Source organism: Hydra vulgaris, chromosome 04, assembly GCF_038396675.1.
Source record: "Hydra vulgaris chromosome 04, alternate assembly HydraT2T_AEP".
Lineage (NCBI taxonomy): Eukaryota > Metazoa > Cnidaria > Hydrozoa > Anthoathecata > Hydridae > Hydra > Hydra vulgaris.
The window spans coordinates 14,291,152-14,315,000 of NC_088923.1; the positions used below are offsets into that span (position 1 = coordinate 14,291,152).

The window sequence follows — 23,849 nt, forward strand, 5'->3', positions numbered from 1 at the left end:
ACTGCTGGAGTTGAGAGCAATACACATATGACGTTCGAGATCTGATTGTTTTTGCTAGATTTTATTCGAAGCATGGAATTGACATTTACTGTGAGTCTTACGGCTTCAAAGAATTTCATGACAACGTCATTATTATTGATCGTCCTGTGCCAGGCTAGAGCGATGACCATAACAACTGACTTTTTTTCTTTTCGAGATTCGCTATCGGCTGAGACAATTCAGATAAATTGATTGCATCGTTTTGCCATTTTGAGAGTTTTACCTTAAAGAACTATTGAAATTACTGAAAACAGTGGTGAAACGATCGTTGTCTTGTTTAAATTGAGAGTTCGTGCTTCGTCTTTCATCCATTTGATTCTTTCGACCAGTTATCTTTAAGTATATATTTTTGTAATATATTTGTTGTTTATTTTTTACAATCATGACTCATACAAAATTTGAAAAAAGTTTCATAAAAATTAAGAAAGCCACCAACTAATAAGCTAAGTTTCTATTAAGTTGTATAAATAAATGTAATCACTATTACAATTAATGATAAATAAATTCTTTTCGGGATGTCACAAACGATGCTTCGCTAACGTACAAAGCCACGTTTTTTTTAAAAGTTTGAAAATTTTACATAGTGGAAAAGAAAAGGAAGATTTAAGGATATAAAATATTTCATAAGTAACCAAAGAATTATATGGTTGTAATACTGTCTTTTTCGCACACTAAATTAATATTCATTTCTACAGGTCTCAGCAAGAAGAAGCGCAATCATTGAGCACTGTTTGAGAACAAATGAAACTTTAAAACAATTAAAAAGATATAATAAAGTTTTTTAAGCTAGCTTTTTATTGCTCTTTTAAAAAAATTTAACAGATTTAGAAAGGTGTTACTTGTTTTAAAATTAACTTTAATTGAGCTGTTATTTAAAGTTTAACAAACCAATATTCAAAGTGATTAGTTTTAAGATTATAAAATACTTCAATAAAAAAACTAAGAGTGTTTATGAGCGTTTTTTCCACCTCGTACTCAAAATGTGTTTTTATGAGCTCACTTGCCGTAAATTAAAAACTTCTTTATTCTCGAACAGCACTATTTAACAAAACATTAGCTGCTTAGCCCAGTTAAATGCTTTAATTTTGCTTTGTATTTAAAGATACGTAAAGAAAGGTCATTTAATTTAGAAGTATAGTCTTGGTTAAAATTTGTTTATGAGTGTTCATCTCGAAACTGCTCGGATTTCCATAATTTCCAGGTTAGTTAGCAAAATAAAAACTGATTATATATGAACTTAATGAGGTAAATTACGAAGCCTGCAAAACAATATTATTATATAAACTAACTGAAAACGCTAATAAGTTTTCTTTTTCTAATTCTGTATAACTCTTTAATTGTTTTATTTTTCTCACTTTAAAGATGCAAAGTGAAAAGATACCTTATAAATGTAAAGAGAGGGGGGTTTCCTTATTGATATCTGCCAATATGCTTGAAACATTAATTATTCAATTCAACATATATATTATATTACAGATATATTATCATATTATATTTTAAACATTAACTACTATATTTTAAACATGAACAAGGTTAGCTCTAGATTATAAAATAACACTGGATTTAAAATTTTTTTGAATAAAAAATATTTTAAGGGGTCCCAAATGATCTTCGATTATTTCGAACCCTTGAGTATTTCGAATATTTTTGATCCTCGAATATTTCGAATCCTCGAACCCTTGATTATTATCTTTTTTATTATTATTATTATTAGTATTATTATTATTATATTTTATTATTATTGATAACTATTATCTGAAAATTTTTTTTTCAAAAGTATGTCAACCTGATAAAGCAATATTTTATAAAATTTTCAAAATTGTTTTATATCATATTTTATAAAAACTATTTTATATTTCTTATTTTATAAAAACACGTTAAAAAAAAATATTTCTAAAAAGACCCTAAAAAATTTTTAAAAATTTCTTTAAAATCGCGAATTTTGAGTTTTGAGATAAAACGATTTAAAAAATAAAAACTTTAGGAGACGGTATATAAAAACATTTTATTACTTATGTTTTATCTGCAAATTTTTACTTATAACTTAGGTTTCAATACAGTAGAACAACATTATTCGGAGGTACATAACGCAATAATACCTCAAATTTTTCAAAAAGTTATTATTTTTAAGATAATTATAATGTCGTGAAATATTAAAAAACGATAGTTTTTATGCAATAAAATCTAAAATAATACTATTTATATTTTTTTCGGATAATATTAGGGATTTGTAAAATATTCAAGAGGCAGTTGGGACCTCTAAAAATGTTTTTAGTTCGAAATTTTTTTTATTATATAGAAGGTATTTCAGTGTATTTTATTACATAGAAGAAACCTATGGGTGTAACAGGAGAAATTTTCAAAGCAAGTATACTTTCACCCCACTCTAACGCCGAGATACTTTAGATACGTCATCTTAGTTCACGGTCATTAACACACTAAGAGTTGTTATGAGTTGTTAAATCGAAATATTAAAGACTAAAAAAGTCTAAAAAAATCTAAAAAAAAATGAAAAAATACCAGTGAACTTTTTTCTTCTGTACTCTTAGGTGCTTAATGCACGTTTAATAGTTTTCAAAAATTTTTTCCACACTTCCTAAGCTTTACAAGATACCCCTTCCCCTCCTCCCTAACTTTCTCCTAGCTTCCCCCCCCCCCCTTCCCGCGTTTAAAATTTTTTATTTGTTATCAACAAAAGAACAAAATCTCAAAACCAAAAAAAAAATTCTGAAAATATACATCAGTCACTGAAAAGAATAAAAACTTTCAGAGTAATCAGGTATTAAAAATCTTCGATCTTTAAAAAATCTTGTAAACTTCAATTTGTTAAATATTAAGTTTATTTTTCACTAAGGCATAAAAACTTATATAAGCATATTAAATTCTATTAAAATTACGATAAAACAGCTGTTAAAAACTGCGCATTTGACCGATAGCCACACTAAAATTAAATTGTTCTGTTAAAAGTTCCCACCCACACTGTTATTAGAACCCTCCACCCTTCTGTTTATTAGATCTGGACTAAAATTCCCACTCTTTTCACCCCTTATATAAAGCACGCTCACTAAGTGTATTTCTAATATATTAGTTGTTAGGTAATATAAATTGCAAGTTTTCATACAAGTATTTATTCTTTTATATACTTATATATATATATATATATATATATATATATATATATATATATATATATATATATATATATATATATATATATATATATATATATATATATATATATATATATATATATATATATATATCCTAATATATATATATATATATATATAAAATATAATATTTATATATATTATATTTTGTATATATCTTTTATATAAAAAAGAGACTAAACTATAGATAGCTAATAACAAATAAACGGTGCATAGAAACAATATCTAAGATCTATTAAATTGTGAGTTTTAGAGAAGTGATAAAAAAAAAAGGTTAAAGGTACATTTTTAAATCCTCAGTATTTTGACAATAATGTCAAATAAAGATGACATGCAAAATAGTTATGTAACTTAGTCACCAAAATATATATCTTTTTTTTTTTCATTTTTGTTTAAAAAATAGTTTAAAACTCAAATTAGTTTGACAATTAAAATTTCATCTAAAAATCTTTTATTTTAAAAACTTTATATTCATTTAAAGTTTAAATTTCACCTATTTATCTCCTGAAATAACTTATCGTAACTTTCAAACGCTCACCATTATACTTTAGAGTCTACAAAACTTATTTGTTAAAAGCTTATTTGTTAAAACAAAAAAATATCTTTACTTATGAAAAATAACATTAGGGACTGTTTATATGAATCGGGCTAGCCCGGTTAACCAGGGTGATAAAAAAAAAAAAAATTAAAAATTTACATTGAAATTTTAATTTTAATTTAAATTACCCATTTTTATTTAATTGTTTGCTTTAACAACAATTGGGATTATATTTGGTTAAATAAATAAAAATAACGTGATTTATTTTATCCAACCAACTACATTCAGGAGCAGACCTGGTTCACTTGTTCATGTTTATATGAAAAAAAATTGTCTGACCTTAGGGGCTTAGTTTATATGAAGTTTAGCGCATTTTAAATATATAATAAAAGGTTTAAAGGGTTTACATAATAAAATAATTACGCATAACTTGTAAATTACATAAATATAAACTGCATAACTTTGTTTTTATTAGTGTATTAATATGGAAAATTGTTTATTAACTTTTATTTTAAAGAAAATTAGTTGTTTTGGTATTTTTGCAGTTAAATTTTTTTTAAGCTGAATTTTATGGCGTAATCATCTACTTTTTGCAAGCGCGTCAATCCTACGCACATTGACACACACGCGAATTTTTATCGAACAGGTAAAGGGACCTCAGAATGCAAGACGTTGTCAAGTTGAATAATAGGTAGTATTTAGGCCCGTAACCAGACATTTTTAGGAGGGTTACAAATTTTTACTGCGGCCCATTGTTTTTTTAAACAAAATTTAAATGTCATTTTTTTTACATATTATAACTAAAAACAAGAGCTACCGCAATTTTTAATATAATGCAAGTGATAAAAAATAAATTAACAACAAACATTTGGTCTCAATCATGATTATTCAATTAATTACGACAATTGTTAAACATCTAAAAAAAGGGAGGCAAATTCTAATCTTCTCGGATGTAACTTTGCAAACATTTTAACGACTAAATCTAAAAAATCTAAAGTTATAATCATAGTAAATGTGCATTTAAACCAACTCAGAAAGTTATTACTGCATTTGTGTTACTCTTGTGTACAAATGAAGGCGTCGAATTACGCTTTCTGTTATTTCACATTCTGCGGTAGTGACTTGAAGAACACATCTAAGGGAAAAAAGAATGAAAATATAGGAAACTTATCTTGCTTACATTCTTTAAGAGCACTGCAGCACTCTAGGGTCGATTATCTGGTTGACATCTAAAGCACATTTTTTTCTACATAATTATTTCTTTATCAAGAAAATTAGAGTTAGGGAGATCATTTTCCTAATGTATCGTAGCTTTTTGAATCGTTTCAGATCCACTGATGTTTTTTAAGCAGATAATAGAAGGTGCAAAACTTAATAATAACTCAGTTCTATCTGATGATTCAAATTTATTCTTTATTTCAATTTATATATGATCTATAACTGAAATGATGAGAGACTTTTTGAAATATTCTCAAACCGTTTCAAAGAGCGGATTCGCTCAATGAGATTGTTGGTCTCTGTGTATTCGTGGCGTTACTGGCTTTACATTTGATTTTTTGGCAAGAATTGATACATGCTTATATATTCGTTCGGCAAACATATTTACGTTTACTTTCATCATTTCTATTTCTGAGATAACAGTTTTAACACACTTAAAGGCATAAAAATCACTAGATTTTTCCTGCAACTTAACTATAGGCTCACGAAGAAACCACATAGTTCGCTGTTGTGTATCTAGCGATATAATAAAATCAAAACTTCTCAAACGCTTTCAGAAAAGACAGTGCTTGCCGTTTGTTTTCAGCAGTCCACCCATGGCCATTCGGCATATTCATTATTAATGCCACATTTATTCTTAGAAATGACGTCGCAAAATTTTTTAAAATACGAATGAGCTAAACAAAATTTTTTCCCAACCATCTAACTTTTCAACCTATCTTGTAACACAAATATCAGTAAGAGTCTTTGGTCTATTCAATGTGTGAAATTTGTTTTTGTTTTGATACACCAAGTTAAGAATTTCTGTCCGCGTCGCGCTACTTTTTGTTATATTTAACACGTTTCTTATTTCAGGTATTTTGCAAGAATGACTAATAACCAAATTCAGTCTATGACACACGCAAAAGGTGTATATTGCTTTTAGTTGAATGTTCAGAAATTGGGCTTGTTCACCTGAAAACGAACCTGCCATTGATGCTGCACCATCGTATCCTTGGCCTCTCATATTTTCATATTGTGGTGAGAGTTAATTGCATCTGAAAGGACAGATGCAATTAACTCGCACCACACAGTGTTTTTATAGTTGGCAGAAGTAAGAATTTTAAAAAAGCTTAAGGCAACACTACTTTTGAATAAAAAAAAAAAGCAAAACCATGAATTTAGTAAAGTTTTGAAACCGGCCCATTTTTTTAAAATGAGGGTGAAAGCCACCCTACTTACCCCCTTTATAACGGGCCTGGTATTGTTACCGGTTTTACTTTAGGTAACCATGAATTTTTGGATAAGGATTTTATTTTTCATACTGAATATACTTTTGTATCTTTACTATTGTAATTTTAATGTTTAGTTCAAAACATATTTTTTTGATTTCTTTTATAATTTATTTAACGCACAATTTATAACATTTAATAACTTATTTTATTCAAAACAGTACATATTTAGAACATTATCTTTATTGTTACCATTAACTTTAATCTGAGTACATGAGTAAAGAAAACGTGACTTTCCAAGATTAGAAAAACGTGATAAAAATAAATAAATTAATATATTAAAGGTTAATATATATTAGTTAATGTTTAATATATGAAGGTTAATATATAAAGACACGCAATAATAAGTAGTAGGCTATAATTTAACAACGAAGTGCCTCCAGCCAGCGCTATTCATTATACAGAATTTTTAGCAATCATTTATATATATAAATTTTATTTAATTTGAGAAGTGAAGTAAATCCGGGGAAGCCAAAGAAATGTATATAAATATATTACACATACTTAATAAGTATTGGATTTAGGGGCGCAGTTTTTCGTAACTATTTAAACAGTATGGTGGCTAGCGACAAACCCTCCCCCAAAACCTGTCATAAGAGCCCCAAAAAAATTAATTTACGAAAGGCCCCTAAATTTGCAAACGAGCCCCCGAAATTCACCCTCCAATTGGGGTGTGGGTTAGCCTAGCCACGGCTCCCATTTACATAAAGATTAGGGTAATATGAGCACCTTAAGCGAAAACTGGAATATTTTGAAAATAATTACGCTGGATCCAAAATTTTTGAGAATAAACATTTCTTAAGGATTCCAGCTCATGATCCACTTAGATATTTGGACGCCCGATATAAAAAAAAATAACATTAATTAAGTAAAAAAATACTAACCTGACTATTAGAACTAATTTTTTGAATATAATGATTTGTTATTAACAAAATTTATCATTAAAAGATCAAATTTTAAGCCACTTTTTGTTGAAACAATACTACTATGTTTTCCGCAAGAAAAATAAACAAAATTAGTTTGTTATTTTTTCAATTTAATTAACTCAAACTTTTGAACGATAAAAATTCAAATTTTTCAATTTTAAATTACTTAACAACACTAAAAAATATTTAGTGTTGTTAACATTAAAATTTTTTACTATGTTTTGTTTTTATTCGAAAAGCAATTAAAATTACTGCTATTTACCACTAACCAGTTATTTTCAATTAAAAACACTGGGTAATTTGAGCATGCTCATATTACACAACAATGGCATCTTTAAATAAAGTCAAAACTAAATGTTTCTATGCATTGTTTTTCAAATAAAAATGGATTGGATTTTTAGCTAACGTATTTATAACATATTTTTCTTTATCAAAAAATAATTTTATTATTTCAACATCAAAATTTCGCGCCGCAGATTTATTTGCGTTTTAATTCGATGATAGCCGCTAAATACTGCATATAGATTTACGCTAACTGTACTGATTTCTGTTATCACCACATAAAGTCGATTAAAAAAATACAAAGCAACTTTAACTTCTCAGCTTACATATAAGAAATCTTTAAGTATGCTCATTATTACCAAGGTGCTCATATTACCCTAATCTACCTTATATATTTTATTTATTTTGATATCAATAATATAATAGCTGTCTAAAAAATAATTTATTAGGTAATTAGATTAATTATACTCATTTGAAATCAAACAAATATATAACTTTTATATATTTGTAATTAAATAAGTAACTATTTATTTTGTTAAGTAAAATTTTTTGATTTTGCTTTTAAATAGGTCAAAACGAGACGACCGAATAAGCGCGAATTTAATAAGTTTAAACTGGCATAAGTGTGAATGGCGTAAGTGCGAATTGGCGTAAGCGTGAACTTACATAAGCTCAAATAGGCATAAGTGCGAAGCAGTTATGCCAGTTTGCAAAAACTGACACAAATGCGAATCAGCCTAAATGCAAACTGGCATAAGTGCGCCGAAAGAATTTACAAACATTGGCATCAGTGCTAATTGGCATAATTGCGAACTGGCATATGTGCGAAGCAGTTGCAAAAACTGGCATAAATGCGGATCGGCATGAATGCGAACTGGCATAAATGCGTCAGAAGAATTTGTAAACATAGGCATAAGTGCGAATTGGTATAAGTGCGAAGCAGTTGCAAAAACTGGCATAAGTGCCAGTCGGCATAAGGGCAAACTAACATAAATACAAACCAGTTACAAAAACGGGCTTAAGTAAAATTTTATTAAAAAATTTCAAAAATAACAGTTATTTTTAATAAAAAAAATTGTTATTTTATAGATTATTGCAGAAAAAATGACCTTTTAAACTAAAAATGAAAAAAGTTTATTTTTTTTAATTATAACTTCAAAAAAATCTTAAATAATAATTTTTTTATAAAATAATTATTTTCGAAATTTTTATAAAATTTTGCTCCTTTTGAGACCCAACATGACATACTTTTGAAAAAATTTTTTTTACATAATATTAGGGACCCATTAAAATTTTAAAGGTCTTGAGGCACCTCAAGATAATTTCCTAGAGCATTGATATTTTTCCAGAGTATTTTTGAAATGAATAGACACCTTTTGCACACCCAGGCTAAACGAATTGTAAAAAAAACTAAAATTCACTCCACCCTAATGTTGATGTCAATTATATTATAATCGCAATCATTATGTTTGTCAATAAACATGTTCGTTAACTCGTTTTTGTTCTGTATGTTTCCTCGCTAATAAAATTGAGTTTTTAATAACATCATTACAGCGTTATGGAATCAGGAAATCAGTGACCATGGTAATAATATACATTATATTATATTCGTAGTTATATCAAAAACGAAACAGTTCTATGCATAAATTGTTAAAAAGTTTGATATAATATATATTATAGAACTTTTATACTGCTTGTGAGTTTACTAATGATGAATGAATATAAAGCAAATAACTTAGTTTATTAAAAGAATTGTTTGTTTTTAGTTCAAAGCAACAATAATTCAAGATTACTCAATACTAAGAACCATACACTTTCAACAGAGCCTGTACAACTGGTTGGTGTTTAACACTGAATATGAAATCCTAAAACCGTTATTTTCAAGTCCATTGAAGTCATCACAAGAATGTCTTTATTTTGCATTGGAGTTACTTGATGTAAAAATGCTATGCCATATTTTACTTCTAGTCTTAAGCATGAATAGTCTAGAAGCCTTTTTTAAAAGTATATATTTATTTTAATATTGAGTAAATTAAATTTGTTTACCATTAATTATATATGCATAAATTAGTTGTTTATGCATAGAATAGTTTTATTTGCATAAATTAGTTATTTATGCATAGATTAATGTTACATATGCCTAAATTAGTACATTCATACATTCATAAACTAATTAAATAAGTACCAGATAAAAAGCGAAAGGGAGGGAGAAGCACTTAAAAAAGAAACTAGATTTTTTTTAAAATACTTGCTAGTAGTATGTTAGTATTTAAGTATATTTTTCATAGCTTATACTTATAAACAAAAAACCTTTATAGTGTGTGTATAAATAAATAGCTATAAATGTTCATATCCTTAAAAAATATGTTGTGCAATTGTTATTGCTACCACTAATTTCACATTAAATCTATTTCATTCCTTGATTGACTAGAAAATTACTTAGTCTAAAACTTTCTTATTGTTTGAATTTATTTGCACAAAAAAGTTCAGAAATTTTAAGTAATTTAGTAAAACTGTATTAAGACAAATGCCAAGTATCACCTGCATCAAAATAATAACTATGAGTAGACATGCTTCATTTGTTATTAGGTTTTCTTTGTATCTGATTTTCTTTGTAATTAAATTTTTTTTGTAATTAGTTTTTCTTTGTAATTAGGTCACCTTAGTAATCATGTTTTCTTTGTAATTAAGTTTTATTTATAATTTGGTTTTCTTTGTATCAGGTTTTCTTTGTAATCAGGTTTCCTTTGCAATTAGGTTTTATTTGTATAAGAATGTCTTTGTATCCAGGTTTTCTTTGTAATTAGGTTTTCTTTGTAGTCAGGTTTTCTTCACAATCAGGTTGTCTTTGTAATCATGTTTTCTTTGTATAAGATTTTCATTGTAATCAGGTTTTCTTAGTAACCAGGTTTCATTTGTAATCAGTTTTCTTCAATAGTTTTTTTAGTCAATTCATTGGTTTCATAAAAAGCTACTTGATTTAAAAAAATACAAGTTGTTAAAGCTTTCTTTGCAGCATTTATAAATATTTTTAATAATAGTTTTTTGGATGTTTACACTTTTTAGAAATAAATTATTCTATCTATACACTGATGCCATATGTGAATGTGGAGCTATTACATAATTTATAATAGCTTTTTAAGTACACTTTGTTCAAGCACATTTCATGTTTTTAGCAATTTCTGTTAATCATCTGATATTACTTGATTCAAAATAGAAGTACTATCCACCAATTTTACAAATAAAAATGGATAATTCCACATCAAATCACCAGGTCCATTGAACTATGTGTCTTCTTTTAGTTTTATGTTTTGACACGTGATTCCTATTTATAAAAAAAAATTGCATGCAAAATTTAGGCCAAAAATGTTGATTGTTTGACAAGATACTGCAATTTTAACTTTGACTTAAAACACTTTCCTTAAAAAAATAAGAAATAAAAATGGCAAAAATATGAAAATAAATATTAATTGTAGTTTAAAAAGTTACTTAGATATACAAGATTTTTAAAGGTATCAAATATATAAGCTATTTTGCCTGTGTTAATAATAGTTCACAATATTGTCGCCATTTTACTTGTACTTCTTCTATTTTAGCATTTTCAAACACATAGTTTCTACCGGAACTAGAGTAAGCTTGTGGAACAGATAGTTTTTTAATATATTGATGTCGGGAATAAAACAGTTGTTGTCTCTTTTAGGCCAGTTAAAATAGGTCGATGGACCTTTTTGGTGAAGAAACTTAACTTTAGCATCAACTTCTTTTAAGTTAATTTCAGTTACAATGCCGATCCACCACTTATCATCATAGACTACCTCTACATAACCTCCTAAAGTGACAGTATCAGGTTGAAATATATCTTCTTTTTTTTTTAAATTGTGGATTATTGTGTAGTTAGTGTCTGTACTACACCTCTTTGCCCCAACCCTGTAGTCTCCAAGATCTATAAATTGATGAAAGCTATGAGTACCAGGTGGAGTTGTTACAGCAGTGTACCTTTCTTTTTGCTCTTCACATTGCAATCATAAGTCCAACCTCTTTTTGTAAATGAAGTTAACAACCTTGCTTTTCTAAGTACAAAGTTCATACATAGCTTCTGATATGAGAATTTGGTTTTGTTTGGAAAAAGTCATCGAGTTCCTAAATTTTCATTGAAGGTCATGGAAAATTCACGGAACTTTATAAAATGATTTTTTTTTTCTTACTTGTGATATTTTGAAAATATTTGTAAAGAAAAGTAATAGTATATCTAGTCTAAGTCCTATTTGAAAAATATTTTTTTGCAGTGTAAGTTAAAGATTATCATTTTATTGCAATCAGTCAGGTCAGGTCACCCTTTTCAGAAGATAGTTTAAGTTTAGTATTTATCAAAATAAGATATCAGTTTAACAATAAATTAAAATGCATTATTAAATTTTTTCTGAGATTGTATCTATCAATCAATTATGGTCAGGTCAGGTCACCCTACTGGTAACATTTAATCCAGTACAACCTGTTTCACAGGATCAACTAGTATTATAGCTTTATAATAAGGACTCCTGAACCATGGTAAAGGCAACTTACCTAGGAAAAGAAAAACTGGTATAAACCCCCTAATTTATTTCTGGGTAAGGTTAGAAGGAACTCATTAACTATGGGTTGTAATCTTCCTAAATCACAAAAAGCCCCGATCTCCAAAACAGATTAACAGCATGATATGCATTTAATTTTTGTCTTTTAAAATAAAATTTTTTATAGTGATTGCTGTCACAGGATTTTAAGATCATTTTATTGTTGACAAGTTTATTAAAAAATTGAGAGCAATTACATTCTTGAATATTAACAAGTACATTTATAATTTTATTAATATTTTTATATTTGATTTAAGAACTTTAATGATAAAGTGTTAGTGAAGAAAAATGAGATCTAGGATATATGGGCAAGGTTACAAGCATAATCTTTTAGATACAGTTATGCACATACAAAGTATACACCATTTATTGTTAAATAAATGTTATTTTTGTATATTCACCTATGTGTAATTTTCATATTGCAACACTCCTGGTCTCAGTAAAATTGTCAATAAAAACATTTTAAACATTCACTTTTTTTTGTATTTTTTTTTGCAGTATTGTTAAAAATGCTTTCTGCTATCTATAAAGCCATGCTTTAAAATCTCAATTTGAAATGAATGTTTGGAATAAAGTAAAATAAATTGTAATAAAAAGCACGATGAAAACCCCTAATAAAATATATCATTTGCAATAAGCGAGTGTCAATAATCAGTAGCAAAAGTAAAAGTTAATGATTTATGTGATTATTAATTTAATTCTTTATGGTTTAAAAGAAGTTGTGTATAAATGTATTAAATTTGTTATTTTAAGTAAACTATGAATTAACAATATATAAATGTCTAAGAAAAATTACAGTTTCAATAGTGAGTGGCTAAAAGACTCTATTTTCAAATTGTATATCTGAAGATAAAACTGTATTGAGTGCAAGATAGACTTTACATGTGTAGTTTTATTTTAAGTAATTTGGGAATTGGAGCAGTAATAAGTCATAGATTGGGAAAGAAACAACTGAGAAAGACAGAAGAAACTTAAAGCAATGGTATATTTTTTGACAAACAACCACCTCCAATAGAAAAATCTTGTATAGTTAAAGCACCTTTAAAGATTCCGAAATCTATCGAATAGTGCATTGTTCCTGCTTGCACTCTTAATGCAGAAATACTTTGGATAAAGGTTGTTGTGCAGTGGCGGATGTTTATACTATTGTCAAATAATGATGCTTTGCAAAAAGTTGCAATGATTGGAGGCTGGGAACAAAACTCTAAAATTTCATTCCCCCATCCCAAATGTGAGTGCAACAAGTTGATAAAATATTTTTTGTACTACTCTCAGCTAGACTTTTATTTATCGATAAATTTTAAGTTTCATATTATCTCTCAGCGTTCAAAAATTATTACCATATAAAGTTTAACCCCCCCCCCTCAAATTAAAGTGGGTTACAAATTACAAAATCTCAAATACCAAAGTATACCTAATCCATCACTGTTGTTGTGTCCCACTATTCACTTAGAGCTAGATTGTTGGTTATTAAGAAGATCTAGAACTTTCTAGTTGATACTTGGTCCATCTATGGAGAGCTAAAGCAAGGTTTTTTTAAATTCATGTACTGGTTTAAGTTATTTATTTAATGTTATGTTTACAGATAGCAAAATTGTTAAAGGTTTTTCATTGAGTAGAACAAAATGGGGCTATTTAATAAACTTTGAAATGTGTCCTTTTTAAAAAAATGCTTTAATTAAGGAAGTATCACCATTTTTTGTTGTCTCCTATGATGAGTCCATGAATCATGTACTTCAAGAGGAATAGATGATTCTATTTTTTTTTTTTTTTTAAATTTCATTATTGGAGTCCTCAAGTTTCAAAAATTTTAAATCGACCAAATGGTGAAAATTTAACCACAGAATTAAATAAAGCATTGAAGAAATTGCTGACAAAAAACTTGCTTCATCTTTCCATGGATGGAACAAGTACTAACTGGAAAGTTCTAGATCTTCTTAACGACCAACATTCTAGCTCTGATTTACCATCACTATTTGATATTGGAAGTAGTGACTTGCATGGTACATTTGCTTCTGGTGTTAAATTGATATCATGGAACTTCAAAAAGATCCTAAAGGCAATGTGGCAAATTTTTCATAATTCACCTGCTATAAGGGAAGTCTATGTAAAAAAACTTTTGTAAAGAGTTTTCATTGAGGTAGTGATATTATAAAAACATTTTTCATGTTTTTAATGCCTACAGTGTATATATGGCTTCTAACCTACTACTTTTATGTTAAAACTCTTTAACTTTTATGCCCTCAGCTTTCTACTTTCTATTGTTAAGCACACCTGCAACTGAAGTGTAAAAATTTAAATGTAACTATCATTTATTTATTACTTTCTATTAGGTTCTGTTCAACACGCTGGATTGAGGATGAAGCAGTTGCTGATAGATCAATTAGTATTTGGGAAATTTTGTTAAGGTCTTTTATATTGAGAAAGTCAAAAATGTAGATCATGTTATATACTAATAAGTCATTATAAGAACAACCTTTTAATAGCCGGGTTGAAATTCTTCAGGGTTATTGCACGGTGTTTGAAAGAATATTTTGTGGCATTCCAAACTGATTCTACAATGGTTCTTTTTCTCAATGATATCTTGGAAAGAATGCTTTAAAAGAATTTTCACATCTTTATAAAAGAACATATATTGAATGCTGCAACCAATAGATACCAATTTATCAAGCTTGATGTGTCAAAAAGGAAAATCAATTGCCATTTAAATACACCTTGGAACAGCAGTCAAATTTACTTTACAAGAAAGACAGGTGATATAACAATGATATAAATCTATATCATTATAATAATATGCCAAAGTTTTCAAATAATATTGGGCCTAGCCTGTAAGGTTTAGTGTTTCGGTCATTGAGTATGACTATTTTCCAGACCCTGGGCTAGTTTTTTAGAATCAGAGGTCAGTTATAAATCCATGCATAGGTGTTGAATCCATCAAGGTTTTCTGGAGTATGGCTGGGCTAGCTTGGTGTAGTTCAGATATAAATCTTTTGCGCTAACAATACAAGACTCTACTAAACAACATAAACAGCACAGACTTACACATAACACCTATACACATTTATGCACATACAATCTGTTACATCGTTTTGCATGCTTTTTGTTCTTTTATAGATAAACTATCTTTGTTATTATAATATTTTTTTACATATTATTTATCCGCTGATTTCCATATTATTACTATTATCAAGGAATTATCATGTTATATTATCTTACATTCATTACTCAGCTTTGTTTTAATTTTCATATGCACAATGCTCGTCTTTTATTATTATTCAGAGAATTTCTTATATCCTTCACTACTTGTTTACATTTATTTGGGTTACATTTTTAATGGTTTTTGTGCGACGTTTTTTTTTTTTTTGCTATCATAGATTATTTTATTATTGCAATGATTTTGGGTTGTGCGGGCTGTGCATTTTCTTACACTTTTGATGGGTTAACATATTTTAAATGAGGTATCTATGACAACGTTAGAGTTTATTGAAGACTATAGTTGTTTTATTTACTTTTAAACAATTTTAATAAGGTATACTGCTTTCTGATTATCTTGGGTTTATTTATGCTAAAAGTACCTATTGGTTTTATGTCTTAAAAAGAAATTTATTAGTATTTTTGTGTTTCTATTTGAATTTTAATTTATTGTGTTTTCATGTTTTCTTTTGGTGGTATGGTAAGTTATTTATTTAGTTATTTTTATTTATGTTGAATAGTAAATCTACACCTTTAATATCATATCATCAAAAAAAAATTGGTGGTGTTACAAATTTTGGGATGGTTGGGTTTTGGCTATTTGTAGTCCTTTTTTACTGCAGTGTGGATTAGGCGTAAGTCGCAGGGTAAAGCGTAAGTGGAGATGACGTTTGTCTGCAGGATAAACTAGTTATTAGTGCTGATCCTCATCGAAACGCCAGTAATAATAATAAGAGATGCAGCTCTGAGGAGATGTTTATTACTTAATCACTACACAAATTATATTTACGCATTAGTATTTATGTGTTTTTTTTTCCATTCTGAGGCCTTTCATTGTTGTAAGCATTATTTTTATTTTGTAATCAGTTTTTTGTTTTATAAGTTTTTGTTTGGTGATATATTTGTTGTATATCTTCGTTCATTTTAATGTTTATAAAAAAAAAAATTTTTTTATTATTGTAAGTGCTGTTTAGGTGCATTGTCTGTCTTGTTTATTTTTAAATATTCCTCTATTAATCTTTATTTTTGTCTTGACAACTGTCAAAATATGCTTTGTTTGAAAAATAATTCTCCTTTATTCTAACGTACTTCATTTCTTCCCTTCCTTAACCACGTGTGACCATTCGGCAAATTTATATACTAAAGTTTTTAAATAAATTTATTTTACGCTCTAAAGATGTGACAGAAACTGTAAAATACAAATTTAAAGAAGATTGCATTACTATGCTGGTTGAGAAGAATTGTTGAGTAACTGCAAGGAAGAAGTCCTTTGAATAATATGTTAGTGTGGAATGCAGCTTGCCTATACCCAAATAGTATGGTTAATAACAAAGAAATTGGGTTTGCTTATTTTGGTCAGCTAGTTAATAAGTTGTATAGGTCAAAGTTGATACCCACCAAAACACCTGATTCTGCTAAAGATCAGTTTGAAGACCAAAATTTGTTGCAGCAGTAAATAAGGAAGAGTTTCAATTTGACTATTCAGTTGCCTAAAAATGCACCTTGACAAGTTTTTAATGCCTTATTTGAATGGAAACAAACATTTTGAATTAATAAGGATAGTCTGTATCCTAGTTTTTTACTTTATCTCATGTGCTGTTAAGCGAGGTTTTAGTGTCAAAAAAGAGCTTTTTATTGAGAATATAAACCTCTTTGATTAATCTCAATGCATTGTTTATGACCATGTAACGGATTTCACAATCAATAATGAATTAACAAAAAGTTGCAAGTTGCTCATTCTGGATATGTGCAATATTTAGATGGAAACAAAAGGGAAAATGTTATTACTAACAAAACAGAAGGAAAAAAAAACATCGCTGAAGAAATTATTGGTATAAGAAAGAGAAAGAAAGATATTCAATCATGTATTGTTACCCTAAACAAAGAAATTAAGCGTTTCAGCATTCAAATAGAAGAATCTAATTCCATGGAATTATTAGTTAAAGCCAATTTGCATTCAGGCAAAAAGTAAAAAAAGAAGCGAACCCTTATTAAACTGCTGATGATGCTATTGTTAAATTAGAAACAGATTTAAAAAAGAGTGTGTTTGACAAGGATTTACTTTTAAAGTTTGTTTTGTTTAACATTTTAAGTCATTTCATATCTTGGAAGAAAGTTTTGTTTCAAGTAGTTTGATTTTTTTATATATGTTTTTGTTTAAACTTTTAACTTCATTACTTTACCATTCAAACAAATGATTCATATCAATAATTCTTACACAAAAAAAGTTATAGTTGATAGTTATTTGTTATTCAGAAACCTAAAATGTTTAGAATAAAGTTATGTTAGCAATTATACTCTATTTTATGTGCATATAACTATTATATATTTGTTCATAAATTTATCTAATAAAGATTATTTTTATTATTTATTTTTGTAAGATAATGAACATGTTGTTGGAAAAATATATAAATATTCTTCCAAGTTATTAAAAAACATAATTTTTTCTGCAAAATAATTAGAGTTTGTTAATTCTTTTTTTATAAGGAAAATGTTTTTTTAGAATATTATAAAAACCAGGTCAATATTAAAATTGTTGTATCTTGACAACTGCTCAACAATTTAAACTGATATTCTGTGTGTTAACCTTTTGTAACACACAAGAGCCAAAGAAGTTTTTAAAAAATTTGAGGACCCATGGTTCAAAACTTCCTAAATATTGGATGATTTGATGTGTAATTACCCAGATGCATTACAGCAGGGGGCTTTTTAGTGTGAGGATCACATAATAGTATTCACTTTAAGCAAATAGACGTGTTTTTATTCTGTTTTTTAAAATCAAAGAATGTATATTTCCTCTTATTTGAAGTTATGTATTGTATACTTTTTAAACAACAACATACTAGTAATGAAATGATTTAACTTTTAGATATCTATCTGGTAAACCTAAATATGTGCGTATATACCCTATATATGCATATATATGTGTGTACATACACACACACACACACACACACTAATATAATTTGTGTGTGTGTGTATACGCTGCCTTTTTTATTAAAATCAATTTATATATTGTGTTATACACAATATATAAATTGATTTTAATAAAAAAGCGATATTTTGACCTATAAAACCAACCGTTTAGCGATAATGACCTATAAAACCAACCGTTTAAAAAAAGAAGACATTAAAAAGCGTAAGATTTAAAAACCAATCAAATAATATAATAGTGATGTCAGTTAAATTTTCGTCAAAATTGGTCCCCAAGTTTTTGTTTTCACATTATCCCCGTCATCTTTATTTAGAACAGTTTGCCCAATACCTATCTCGTGTCGAATTCTTGCTTTATCTATCTCCAGGGGTTCTCTAACTTTTCTTATCCTGTATTCTGGAATGACTGCTAAGGTTTTAGGATTCAACCAATCAAAAGTACCACAGCATGTTCTAGAATGTTCTGTGGCTCCTGAACTTGACCATTTTTGATTTTGACTTCTTGAAATGATTTTTTTTTTGGTCTCACCAATATATATACTTAGGCATGAGCGTTTAAGCTCATAAACACCCGCATTCAAGTTCGGTGATAGTTTTGTTTTGTTGTTGCGTAGTATGTTATTTAAATTGGGAGGTGAAGTAAATATAACTCTGATGTTTTGTTTTCTAAATTCTCTTCGGAAGTTATGGCCAATAAATTTACGGCTAATAAATAAGTTGATTTTGTTATAGCCGTTTTATAAAATGTATCTATAAGGAAATCAATTTTTTGTGAGAGGTGTTTTTGGGAACAGATTTGTTTTGCTCTACATAGAAACTCTTTAAAGACGTCAGTGATTATGCTTGGGTTGATGTTAGAGTTTGGTTTTATTTGAACATTGGTTATCGCATCCTTACGGTGTATTTGAAATTCATAAAATCCGTTCATTGTATTTGTAATAGATATATCTAAAAAGTTAAGTTGTTTTTTTCTGTTTTCAAGTTCAACAGTATATTTTATGGAGGGGTTTTGTTCATTTAAAGTTTTAAGAAACAGTTCTTGTTTTTACATATATAAATATATATATGTAAATATACATATATATAAATATATATATATATATATATATAAATATATATAATATATATTTACATATATATATATTAATATATATATATATATATATTTATATATATATATATTTATATACATATATATATATTTATGTATATATATGTATATATATTTATATATATATATATTTATATATATATATATATATATATATATATATATATATATATATATATATATATATATATATATATATATATATATGCATGTTAAAATATACCAATGCATTTATTTAGGTTGGTGAAAAGGTTTTTAAAGCAAAAGTAAAAGAATATGTATTTTTAATTAAATTCAAAGAGCTTTTTTAATTTCATTAATAATACACATTCTGATTATACAAGTTTCTGAGGAGGTCTTTTTTCATGATTTTTTTTATTCAACTGGTCCAAAAAGAAACTACTTTATTTAGAGTTAATTAAGGTAAAACTCTTTGACATCACAATTATCTTTCTTAAAAATAATTAAACTTGCCAATTGTTTTGATTTTACATGTTTTGGAGTTGAATAAGGTTTTCTTTAGACCTATGTTTATTTGTTTAAAAAAATATTTAAACTAATTTAAAACATTAAAACAAATCATATGACTTATAATAATGAAATAAAATTCTGTCAACCAGTTACACAATGTTACAAATTTTTACAAAATTTCTGCCCACTTAAAAATTGTTTTTGTTTCATTGATCCTTTTAAAAACATCTCAAGCTTTACTAAATATGTATTTAGTATGCATTATATATGTATTCAGGCTTCAGCAAGAGCAAATGAGTACAGGAGCTACAAATTAGTCCGTCTAAAATGGACTTAGGGGACTACGAGAACTGCCCACCTAGATAATCTTGCATGGGCTTTTTCAAGAAATCTAAATTATTATGTTTTGGTGATAGTTTTTGATATTTTCTCTCAACTCTTTTCCATGGGGAAAGTATTTGTCATTTATCAATAAAAAGGCGGAAAAAAAGTCATTTAAAAAAAATTTTTTTTTAAACTTTTATATCATTTTTTTATACTTATTTTATAATTTAGTTACTAATTAAATAAATAATTAAATAAATACGTGATAAAAATGTAATAATGTTATAATATAATTAATCATTTTAATAGTACAACAATACAAAAATCCTGTTACACATTTAATGTTGTTTTATAAAAACGATTGATCGTACTTCAATGTTTTTATTAAGTTCATTCATTTTTCTTCTTCCTTGTGAACAAAAATATCATTGATGAAAATTTGATTTAGTTAAAAAATTTTTATGAAAATTTTGTAATTGATGTAACTTAACTTTTAACAAATGAGTTGGATACTTTTGAAGTTAATGTAATAGTTTTTCAAAGTTACACTTCACTGATTTTTTTTTTTATTATTAGAGCTATTTGTTTGCATTTCGCTTAGTGTATTTTTTATGTTTTTGTTTCAATTTGTTTCTTGACTCTTGAGTGAACTTGTTGTCTTAAGTTGAACTTTAACATATTAAATTTATTTGCAACGCATGTATATATTTTGCCTGCTTTTAAACATACTAGTTATTTAACTTGTAACAATACAAAATAAATATACATAATAGTCTACCATTGCTGTTTGAAAAAACTGTTTGAATTTATTTTTTTATTTTTTCACATTATAGTATTACATAATAATCAACAAAAATTTTTTTCATTATTTAAAAAAGAAACTGCTTTAAACTTTAAGTTTGTCATCCATTTTGAAAAAACATCATGTGATAAGTTTCAAAAGAATAGCTAAATAAAAAGAGTATCCGATAGTTAGATAGACCTACAAAAATCTTGACCTTATAAGTTGCTCTACAAAAAGAACATCTACTAAAAAGCGGAACCAATTTTCAGATAACCTACTGAGGCTTAAATTGTTTTCAATTGATTAAAATCTTTTTTATTTTCAACAGATTAATGATGTTTTGGTTTTTGACTGATTTATTTTTCAACCTATTTTATAGATGATATAGTTGAAAATTCAGTAGGTCAAAATACAATAGGTCAACGATTTAGTAGGTTGGAAAATTAGTAGTACATGTTTTAATTAGGTGTAAATATAAAAATCAAAAAATGTTGTTTGAAAATTAAAAATGTCATAATCTACGATTTACGAAATTTCAAAATAAGGTTGAGTTATAGGCCACCATAAAAAACATCAACATATTTAATTTTTTTTTTTTTACCAAAAAATTTATGATTTCTGCGGCTTTATTTTGCCCGTGTAAACTCATTTACTCTAATGTGGAGGCAGGTGTCGGTTATAGCCTGCCATTCCTGCCAAAACCTGCATATTTGTGCTAACTAGTAAATGTCAAAATTCTCCTAATATGTTTTGCTATGTATGTGGATATAATGGAAAAAAGTGAGTGTTACATATGATTTTAAAAGGTACTTTATCGTGAATAGGATATGTAAAGTATTTTGGATTGCCCATGGGTGATCAAGAGAAACCATTTTTACTTTGCATGATATGTAGAGCCTGCTGAGCTACTCTAGCAGGGTGGTTAAAAAATAGAAAAAATGCAATCCCTTTTGTCATTCCCAGAGTATGGACAGAGCTGAAGAATCATCACGATAACTGTTATTTTGTATGATTAGCAGAAGAACTAAAGGAAAACAAGCTCTTTAATATCCAGACATACCATCATCTACAGCACCTGTTCCACATGATTACAGCCTATCAGCACCACAACCGTTACAAAATGTAAGTATACTTTTCACCATACTCTCTAAAAGTCTTAGATTTAATTAAATATGAGTTTTTTACTATGCATTTAATTTTTAATGAAGTTTTTAACTCTACTGTTTTTTATGTCTATGTTGCTTTATGTTGTTTTTTCATTTTTTTATGTAGGATGATGCAATGAATATCTCAAGAGTCAGCTAGTATTAGGACGAGAAGCCAGAAATTTGTCTTATGTTTTCAAACTTATCTGATCAATGATCAAATAGCTTTGATCAAAGATCAAAGGTGGTATATTTGTTGGACCCCAAATAAAAGCAATGTTAAATACAGAGAAATTTGAAACATGAGTGATGTCAGTGAAAAGTATAGTAAGAGATTTCATCAGGACATCTTTCTAAGAGTTTTCCATTAAGCATTTTACAGTTTAGGGATCATATCCTGGTCTCAATGAATTAATCATGTCTACAAACTTGTGATTTTCAGCTTTAAATGATACATCTTGATACAATAGCACTTTTTTAATGATTAAGTGTGATGCTCCAAATTGTTGTAAACTTTGGCTGAATTCCTGAAAAAAAATTTTCTCAAAGTTTTTATCAAAAAATCTATCAAAAATCTTATCATAAAATCTGCAAAATTTAGTACGCTTTTAAAGCATTTTTTAAGTGTCTTAAATCAATTTTGGGGCTGAAAGAGGTTTCTTCACAGCACAAGGGTAGTAAGTAAATTTAAATGGCAAATTTTAGTATGTAATGATTTTAGATATATAATTTGTATATATATTTATAAAAAAAAATTGTTAAACATAATATTCTTTTTTGTGTTTTATACAAATAAAAAAACAAATTACAATGTACGATTTTTGAATTTTTTGTTGTTGTTATTTTCATGTATTTTATTAGCAAATTTAGTATTTTTAATTACCTTAATAAAAAACATTCTTAACTTATTATGAAGAATGTTCAAAATGAAGTTTATCTCTGCAAATATCTTTTTTTTTTAATGTTTAAATGTCTTTTTTTAAATATTTATTATGCAAAATTTTTTTTTAAATTTTTTAATTAAGTAAAAAGCAGCAAAAATGTAAATAAAGAGTTTTAAATAATAAAAAAAAAAAATAATAGTATAGTGCAATGAAAAATCTAAACTTGAGAAAAACTAACGTTAATTAAAAAATAGTTTTCTTTAACTTTTGAATGAATGACCTTGCTAGGTAATGACTAATCTTTTTTTTTTGGTTGTTCTTGACTTAATTCATTTCTTTGTTTGTTTTTATATGACTTGTCTTTAATCTAAATTAATTATATTAATTTAACTATGTATTTCTACATATCTTGCATAACACTTTGTATTTCTACATATCTTGCATAACGCTTTGTATTTCTACATATCTTGCAAAACACTTTGTATTTCTACGTATCTTGCATAACACTTTGTATTTCTACATATCTTGCATATTGCTTTGTATTTCTTTATATCTTGTATAACACTTTGTATTTCTACGTATCTTGCATAACATTTTGTATTTCTATATATCTTCCATAACACTTTGTGTTTCTACGTATCTTGCATAACACTTTGTATTTCTACATATCTTGCATAACACTTTGTATTTCTATGTATCTTGCATAACACATAGTTTTTCTAAGTATCTTGCATAACACTTTGAATGTAAGCCTGATATAGGTTATTGTTTTGTTTTTTTTTACTTTGATTTTTTGAACTTATGGAAATTTTAAACTTGTTAGCAACTTTGGTATTATTCAGGGTGTCATCTGGCTGGCTTACACCCTGATATGTGGATATATAATATGTATATATGTTATATGTATATATCTAAATACACGTATATACAGTGCTCGTAGTGGGGCGGGG

The 23,849-nt window shown here is 27.2% G+C and overlaps 1 protein-coding gene across 2 annotated transcripts in view; it reads left to right on the plus strand.

Annotated features, from left to right (window-relative positions):
• Positions 1–1,037: 1,037 nt before the first annotated feature.
• The window catches only part of LOC101240327 (uncharacterized), a 63,551-nt gene continuing 40,739 nt past the window's right edge, over positions 1,038–23,849 (plus strand). Inside the window, exons 1-2 of one of the 2 annotated variants that reach the window (XM_065795524.1) lie at positions 1,038–1,240; positions 9,211–9,448. In XM_065795524.1, the coding sequence (XP_065651596.1) occupies positions 9,388–9,448 (61 nt within the window). In that variant the 5' untranslated portion in view covers positions 1,038–1,240; positions 9,211–9,387. Of the gene's footprint in view, positions 1,241–8,923; positions 9,029–9,210; positions 9,449–23,849 lie in introns of those variants that run through there. The other variant, XM_065795523.1, reaches the window with a different exon arrangement.